This window comes from Sapajus apella, unplaced genomic scaffold (genome assembly GCF_009761245.1).
Source record: "Sapajus apella isolate SASKATOON/1434 unplaced genomic scaffold, GSC_monkey_1.0 scaffold2, whole genome shotgun sequence".
Classification (NCBI taxonomy): Eukaryota; Metazoa; Chordata; class Mammalia; order Primates; family Cebidae; genus Sapajus; species Sapajus apella.
Genome location: NW_022436942.1, coordinates 86,741,303 through 86,749,752, shown reverse-complemented (window position 1 = coordinate 86,749,752; position 8,450 = coordinate 86,741,303). Strand labels below are relative to the sequence as shown.

The following is an 8,450-nucleotide window of genomic DNA, read 5'->3' as shown; positions in this document are numbered from 1 at the left end:
AACTTCTCAAAGATTCTTTCTCTGACATTTCTTCTTTTTTTTTTTTTGTGAGATAGAGCCTCGCTCTGTCACCCAGGTTGGAGTGCAATGGTGCCATCTTGGCTCACTGCAACCTCCACCTCCTGGGTTTAAATGATTCCCCTGCCTCAGCCTCCCGAGTAGGTGGGACTACAGGCATGTGCTATGACACCTGGCTAGTTTTTGTACTTTTTAAGTAGAGATGAGGTTTCATCATGTTGGCCACGGTGGTCTCAAACTTCTGGCCTCAAGTAATTCACCCACCTCGGCCTCCCAAAGTGCTGGGATTACAGGTGTGAGCCATCATGCCCAGCCTGACATTCCCATTTTAAATGGCAACTCCCCTGCCCCTCCCTTCCCTCCTCCTTGCTTCCTCTCTCTAGATCGCTTGCTTTGGTGATGATGTGCCCTCCCTCATGAGAACCTAAACTCTAGGATGGCAGAGATTGTTGTCTGTTGTGTTTACTCTTGAATCCCTAGGGCCTAGCACCTGACACACAGTGGATGCTCCATAAATACACGAGTTTGTATCTTTTGTAAGGACATGGATGAACCTGGAAACCATCATTCTCAGCAAACTGACACAAGAACAGAAAATCAAACACCACGTGTTCTCACTCATAGATGGGTGAACAATGAGAACACTTGGACACGAGGGGAGCATCACACACTGGGGTCCTTTGGGAGGGTCACGGGAGGGATAATGGGAGGGAGGGTGGGGGAGGGATAACGCAGGGAGAAATGTCAGGTATAGGTGATGGGGGGATGGTGGCAACAAACCACCTTGCCATGAATGTACCTGTGCAACAATCTTGCATGATATGCACATGTACCCCAAGAGCTAAAGTACAATAAAAAAAAGAATGAATGAATGAATGAATCAGAGCTTGCAAACCGGTAGTCCTCCATCACATCTGGCCTTCACAGCGTTGTCCTTTCCACAGAGGCAGGGTCTTGCTTGCTGTCCAGGCTGCAGTGCACTGGTGCAACCATAGCTCACTACAACTTCAAACTCCCAGGCTCAAGCAAGCCTCTTTTCTCAGCCTCTTGAGTAGCTGGGACTGCAGGCACACACTACCATGCCCAGCTAATTAAAAAACATATTTTTTTAGAGATGGGTCTTGCCATGTTTCCAGGTTGTTCTCCAACTAATGGGCTTAAGCAATTCTTCCTCCTTTGCCTCCCAAATCTATGGAGAATTAAATGGCTGGAGCTGGTCTCAGCATCACCTGGGTAGAATGTTGCCAAAGTAGCCACCAGGCGTGGCCTTGGCAAGAAAGGTGCTCAGGGGACACTCAGGGGTACCTGCTCACCCTGTGCCCCCAACACTACACATCTATCACATCTACACACACGCACATGCACACACACATGCACACACAGGAAGAGATGGACTTTTATCAGTGACTGCTCACTTTATAACAACAGCAAACATTCAGTGACTGCGATCCGGGCACCATCCTGCGAGGCTTACCTGGGTCATCTCTCTGAGTCCTCACCATAAACATATGAGGGCACTACTATTTTTTTTTCCTCCCTCATGTTTATTTGTACAAATAGCACAGGAGGACCCCAGCCCCATGCAGATGGCAGCCCCGGGGGGTCGCACCAGTCCTTCTGTCCTCACGTTGGCAGACAGAGACATCTACTCTGAAGCCTTTGTAGGGGCCTGGGCACCTTTGGGAGCCTGAGCTGGAACTGAAGCTGGAGGTGCAGCCTGGGCCTTGTTTTGATCCTCGGACTTGGCCTTGACTTTTGGCTGGCAGGGCCTGAGCCCCTTGGCAATGCATGCACGAGCACGCTTCCCAAGCTTGGGGTGGGCAATGTAAGAAAGCCGATTGAGCTTGCGGCTGACACCCCACTTTGGGATCTTGGGCTTAACCTCCTTGGGCTTTACGAGAGCCTTGATGGCCTCGGCACGTGCACTCATGGCCTTGGCATTGTTGGCCTGCATCTTCTTTAGGCCCTTCTTGTTGTGCTTCTTGGCAAAGCGCATGTTCCTCAGGAACTTGGGGTCCACCCCCTTAAGAGATTCGTATCTTTGTGATCGGGGTTTCTTGATACCATTTCTGTGCCATTTTCGGGACTGGTAGTATGTTGTGTGGTTCTTGGACTTGGCCATGTCTGCACCTAAGCCGCGGCTCCCGAAGCGCCTAGGACCGGAAGACGGCACTATTTTTATCATATCCATATTGCAAATGAGAAAACCAAGGCACGGACAGGTGATGTAACCTGCCCAAGATCACACAGCTGGTGATTGTAAGTCGGGATTTAAACACAGCCGGCCAACCCTGGAGCTTTGCTCTCAGCCACGATGCTGAACTGGTTCTTCACTCAGGGAGTCCCGCGTTCTCCTCCATCACGGACGCAGTCTGTTTCCTCTCCCCGTTGGTGCTGGACTTGAGTTTGGCTGGGAAAACGTGAGCAGGAGTGACAGCCATGCTTGGGTCACTCCAAGCTTAGACTCGGAAATGTGTACTTCTGCTAGTCTCTGGAATTTTATCGTTAGAGGAACTTTCTCCAAAGTAGCTATTAATACATCTCTCAGCGTGGGCCCCAGAATGGGACACAAGGAACAGGGAGCTGACCATAGCCCCACGGCTGAAGAGGCCAAACCCAGCAGAGCTCACGCCTCAGGCTGAGCTGCCCACCAGAGCCCCCTTACCTGCAAATCCATAAGCTAGAAGAAATCACAATCATCTTAAACAACTGAATGCTGGGGTCATCTGTTACACAGAGTTGCTGACGGAGCCATTCTGCTAAGAGATGGGATGTGGACGGTCCTGACTCTAACTCTCAAGGGCTTTTGTGCTGCTTCCCTCTCTTCCTTACCTCCCATTCACCTTTCCATCGTATTCCATTTTCTCTCCTCTTTAGGCGGAGGACACTGGCAAAACTGCGAAGAAAGCAGGGATTGGCAGAGCCCTGGTCCGGATTTAGGAGGCTTCCCAGGATGTGGGAAGGCTCCTGTCAGAGCTTCTTGTCCTGAAGGGGCCACCGTTTCGGGACACTGACGAGGACCTGACTTTGGGACACTAGTTTAGAATCCCCTTCCTCTCCCTGCCTGCACCTGTTCTCAGCCCAGGGGACTTCTGGCTGATCTGGCCTCTTCTGTCCAGTGCGCCCTTCCCCCGCAGCGGCCAGAGCTGCAGTGTTACATTTTAAGGAGGTCTCTGGTGCAATTTCAGCAGTTCTCTCATTACGAAAGCGCATTATAGCTACTTCTTTGACATCTCTGGAAGAGCAGGAAAAAGATGGTGGCAGAGAAAAGTCAGGGCTAAGCAATATTTCTGAGACTACATCTACCCTCTCCCCTCCCTTTTGTATCTCGCCCTTTGAAACGATGGCCAAACGGAATTCAAACGGCCAGGCAGAAATTTGTTCTGTGATAAATCACTCTCTATCCAGCTGACAGTGCACGGCGCTGCAAGACTTTGACCGTCTCCTGTTGCTCTTGGCTTGGGGCTACTGTCCACGCAGGGGCCGGCAGTGCTGATGGGCTGCCTGGCCTGGCTTGGGGAGGAGGAGGGGGAGATGGCTGGCTGCCCGCTCCACTTGGGCTGAGGAAGCAGGCAGGATTGTGGGTCAGGGCAGCGGGGCCCGGAGAAAGGCACGCCTCCCTGTAGGATCCAAATGTTGTAGAAGCACAGGCTTGCACCTGTGTTGTGCTCGAGTCCTCGCGGCTCTAAGATTCATTTTCTTCACCTATGAAACAAAGATTTTTTCAACTAACACTTTCCATGCCCCTACTATGGGCGAGGTGTTTCTAGACATGGAGATAGACACGGACATGAGTGAGAGACCAGAATTTCATTTAGGGAGTGGGAATAGATGATAAGAAGCAAACAAGGAAATCATCGTGAGTGATAAATGCTACAATAAAAATAAAATAAGAAAACATGACAGCATGGTGCAGAGACCTCGCGTGAGGTGACGTTTGGGCTGGAGATATGGGGGACGAGGTTTCTAAGAAGAGATTCGGTAAGAGGCACCATATTTATTAAGTGTCTGCTGTATGAAGTTTCTGTTCATTGATTTATTTATTTTTATTTTTTTTTTGAGATGGAGTCTCGCTCTGTCACCCAGGCTGGAGTGCAGTGGTGTGATCTCGGCTCACTGCAACCTCTGCCTCCCGGGTTCAAGTGATTCTCCTGTCTCAGCATCCTGAGTAGTTGGGATTACAGGTGGCCACCACCACACCCAGCTAATTTTTGTATTTTTAGTAGAGACAGGGTTTCACCATGTTGGCCAGGCTGGTCTCGAACTCCTGACTTCAGGTGATCCACCTGCCACAGCCTCCCAAAGCGCTGGGATTACAGGCGTGAGCCACCGTGCCTAGCCTAGGAAGTTTCTGTTCTAAAAGTTTATATGTGTGGATTCCTTTCATCTTCACACAAACCATTTTACAGGTGAGGGGGCCAAAGAACAGAGAAGTAAAATAACTGGTCCAAGGTCTCACAGTGACCAGGAGTTGGAGCTGGATTTGAAAGCAACCATCTATGTCCAGAAAAGCCTCACTTAGCCTCTCACTTACCCTGTACGAGGGCCTGGAGGTAGGAATAACTGTGGCCTGTTCTAGAAACAGAAAGAAGGTTGGCAGTACAAGGTCAGAGAAGTAGGCGGAGCGTGTCATGCAGGAAGAGAAACAGCGGGATAGGTTTATCAGGAGAATTAAATAAGAAAACCTACAAGTAGGGGAATTAGCCCAGTGCCAGTAAATAGCAGGGACACACTGAAAGACTGTGGCCAGGCAGAACACTAGGGCCTGGGAGATGGGGCTCTGTAGAGGGCTGGGCAGACAGAACGTATAGGACCCAGAAGGGTGTTTACAAGGGGGCTGGAAGAGGAGAATGGGGAGAGCCTTCCAGGATGTCAGCCTTAATCAGATCTGACCGCACCACACATGCGGTTTCTCCCTGCAGCTCCTGCCCGGGTCACCCTCTGCACCATCTGCCTTCTTTCTCCTTAATAGGCACTTGAGATCCTCAAGCCGTAAAACACAGAGGTAAGAGGCACCACATCCCAGCACTTTGGGAGGCCGAGGCAGGTAAGACGCACGGGGAGGACTGCCGTTTGAAGAGGGAGGCAGAGGATGCGGTGATGCATCTACAAACAAAGGCACAAATGCACCGTTCCAGACGCTGCAAGAGGCAAGGTGCCGGCCAGCAGCTGTTGCCTGGGATGGTCCCCTAGAGGCCTCGGAGGAGGGGTGGCCCTAGCCACACCTTGACTCCAGACTTCTGGCCTCCAGAGTTGTGAGAAGTAAGTACCTGTTGTCTTAAGTCACCAGCCTGTGGCACTTTGCCATGGCAGCCCTGGGAGACTATGATGGGGTGTGCGCACAGCACTCCCACCTGGGGCGGGCGAGGCCCCATTTCAATATCCGATATTTTCTTTTTGCATCCGTTTTCTGATTTGGAGTCATTCTTCTGAAGCTTCCTACCATAGACAGTGTTAAGTGCCACACCAGCGGTGCTGGGGCCTCTCACACTCAATAGAGGACCGATGCCTTCTTAGGAGAACCAACGGGGCCACCTGGCTGGAAGACACCCAAAGAGTATCTCCATTCTCCCACTGCCTCTCCGCCCTGGGCTAGGTCGGGAACTTTTGCTTTGATGAATGTCATCGAGGAAAACCCATGCCTGGTTGGGGGTGACATGGGCGATTTCTCTGACCCAGGCCACATTAGGAATGGAGTGGAGGTGCTGGGACAGGGAATAATTGGGTGGCAAAGAATAAGGGGGTGGAGGAGAGAGGAGCCCCAGTGTCATCGCATGGAGCTCCCTGAGGCCACAGCCCTAGTTTCTTTGGGGGTCTTCCCTTGCCCCACTCCAGTCCAGAAGTTTGGCTGACACTCCGCCTCCAACCAGAGGAGTGACATTATGTGACCATGGCCGAAGCCAATCAGAACGTCTCATTCCTAGCCACCGCGATTGGCTCAGGGGTCAGCATACTATCTAAGCAGAACCAATCAGAGGAAACCCCAGGAATTCGATTCGGGGCAGCCCAGGCAAAAGGTACCTGCTCTTTTCTGCTAGATTTCTACCTGTAAAGATACCATCTGGGCTGGGAGCAGTGGCTCACACCTGTAATCCCAGCACTTTGGGAGGCCGAGGCAGGTAGATCACTTGAGGTCAGGAGTTTGAGACCAGGCTGGTCAATATGGTGAAACCCCATCTCTAATAAAAATAAGAAAGAAATAAAAATCAAAATCAAAACAAAAGCCGGGCGTGTTAGTGCACACCTGTAATCTCAGCCACCCAGGAGGCTGAGGCAGGAGAATAACAACCCCGGAGGTGGACGTTGCAGTGAGCCGAGATCACGCCACTGCACTCCAGCCTGGGAGACAGAGGAGGCTAAAAAAAAAAAAAAAAAAAAAAAGATATACGGTCTGGTAGCTGTCTGCAGCCATCGTAGGCCAGGACAACTTGTCTGAGACTCCGACCAGCATGGGGAATGCTGAGCCAGAGGATGGAGAGTCAGAAACAATATAAAAATACTAATTAATTCATCTGAGCCCCCGGATCCAGCCATCCCTGAAGCCTGAAATCTCTTACTGTTTGGATATAGGAGATCCCAGATTTTTTCCCCCTTAATTCAGTTTGGGTCTGTTAACCAGAATCACCCTTTCAGATATAAGGGGCAATTTGGTTGGATATCTTCCCCAGCCCAGACCCATCGCTGCTGCTCTTTCCACCAGCCTCTCAGCAAGGAGGACAAGAGGAGAAGCATTGAAAAGCTGTAACAATGAAAAACAAGCCGGGTGCGGTGGCTCACGCCTGCAATCCCAGCACTTTGGGAGGCCAAGGTAGGCAAACGACTTGAGGTCAGGAGTTTGAGACCAGCCTGGTCAACATGGTGAAACCCCATCTCTACTAAAAATGCAAAAACTTAGTAGGACATGGTGGTGCATGCCTGTAACCCCAGCTACTGGGGAGGCTGAAGCAGGAGAATTGCTTGAATCTGGGAGGCAGCGGTTGCAGTGAGCCAAGATCATGCCACTACACTCCAGTCTGGGTGACAAAGCAGGACTCTGTCGCAAAAAAAAAAAAAAAAAAAAAAAAAAAGATTAAAAAAGTCACCATTAAGCTCACAAAGCCTGGCTGTGACTAATCCTCTGAGAGGAAGCAGAATACTGTAAGACAATCCAAAGTAAACTAATAGGAAGCAGCCTGGCTGAGTTTCAGCTCAGATACAGACACATGCGCTATTTAATATTTTTGCTGTCCACCATTCGCTTATTCTATTTTTTGTAACCATTTAAAAAAGTATTTACAGGGGACCCTGCCCATATCCCCATGGCCAGACTGTGTGCTGAGGGCTTGACCTCAGTCCCGTAGTTAAGCCATGTCCATCACACTCCCCCGGCTGCAGGGTTGGTCCAGGGATGGTCACATGGCTCAGCCTGGCTCCATGACAGAAAGCCCCAGGATTTCTGATTGAGTGATGGCAGTGTCTCATTTCTGTTGGGCTTGAACCTGGGAAGGTGTGGCTCTAGAGTCTCCAGGGCCCTCCATCTGGGGCTGAGATGGCATGTGCACAGCTGAAGGCAGAGCTTAGAGGTGCAGCGAAATGATTTGTGAATCCACCTGTGCCCGAAGCAAACACTGCCCTAGACTTTTTATTGAAAAGACAGTTTCTTCCTTTACTTATTAAGGCAATTTGAGGGTCTTAACTGTTCAACCATTGTACACTCCTTGATAAAGACATGATGGGTTGGCATAAAATGCTGTTGAGACCAAACCCTGGTTCTCAAATTCATTTTAGCAGAGGGGTCAAAGTGGAACAGAAACAATACAATCTGGCAGGAGAAAAAACAAGCACAGAACTGATTTCCGGAGCTACATCTTCCTGAGGCACACCAGATACCCAGGTCTCAATCAGGACTCTATCCCGTGCTTCACGGACCGGACTGGAAACTTTTCATCAATGTAGAGACCAGCTACAAGGTTCCTGGGACTTAAAAAAACCTCTGTTTCCATTTAAGCACACCCACATGGAGACCTATTTGGCTCAAGTAAAATCTGACTTACCAATAAATGGTCTTATCTTCCATAAAAGCCTTTTATTAGAACAGGGTATTATTTGTAGCTTAAATCAGGTCAGAGCAACCTGATCTTTTTTGGCCAGTTCTAGGCATTTATTCACTCCTAGGAGTGAATGTGTGGCATAGCTCCTAGCAGTCAAAGGTTTTGATTCTGTGCTTCCCATAGAACTTTCTGTGATGATGGAAACATCCTACATGGATGCTGCCCAGTATGGAAGACACTAGCCACATGTGATTACGGAGCACCTGAGATGTGGTATGGAGTGACTGAAGAACTGAAGTTTTCATTTTATTTAAACTAATTTAAACAGCCATACATGGTTAGCAGGGGCCATACTGGGCAGCACAGGTATAGGTAAACCTTTTTTTTTTTTTTTTGAGAGTC

At 49.8% G+C, this 8,450-nt stretch overlaps 2 protein-coding genes across 2 annotated transcripts in view; both read right to left on the bottom strand.

Annotated features, from left to right (window-relative positions):
• The window catches only part of TMEM132C (transmembrane protein 132C), a 431,755-nt gene that overhangs the window by 21,984 nt on the left and 401,321 nt on the right, over nt 1-8,450 (bottom strand). The window lies entirely within an intron of this gene.
• On the bottom strand, nt 1,582-2,224 carry LOC116527233 (60S ribosomal protein L29-like). The gene has a single exon (XM_032244150.1). The coding sequence runs from the start codon at nt 2,207-2,209 to the stop codon at nt 1,664-1,666; it is 546 nt and encodes a 181-aa protein (XP_032100041.1). The 5' UTR covers nt 2,210-2,224; the 3' UTR covers nt 1,582-1,663.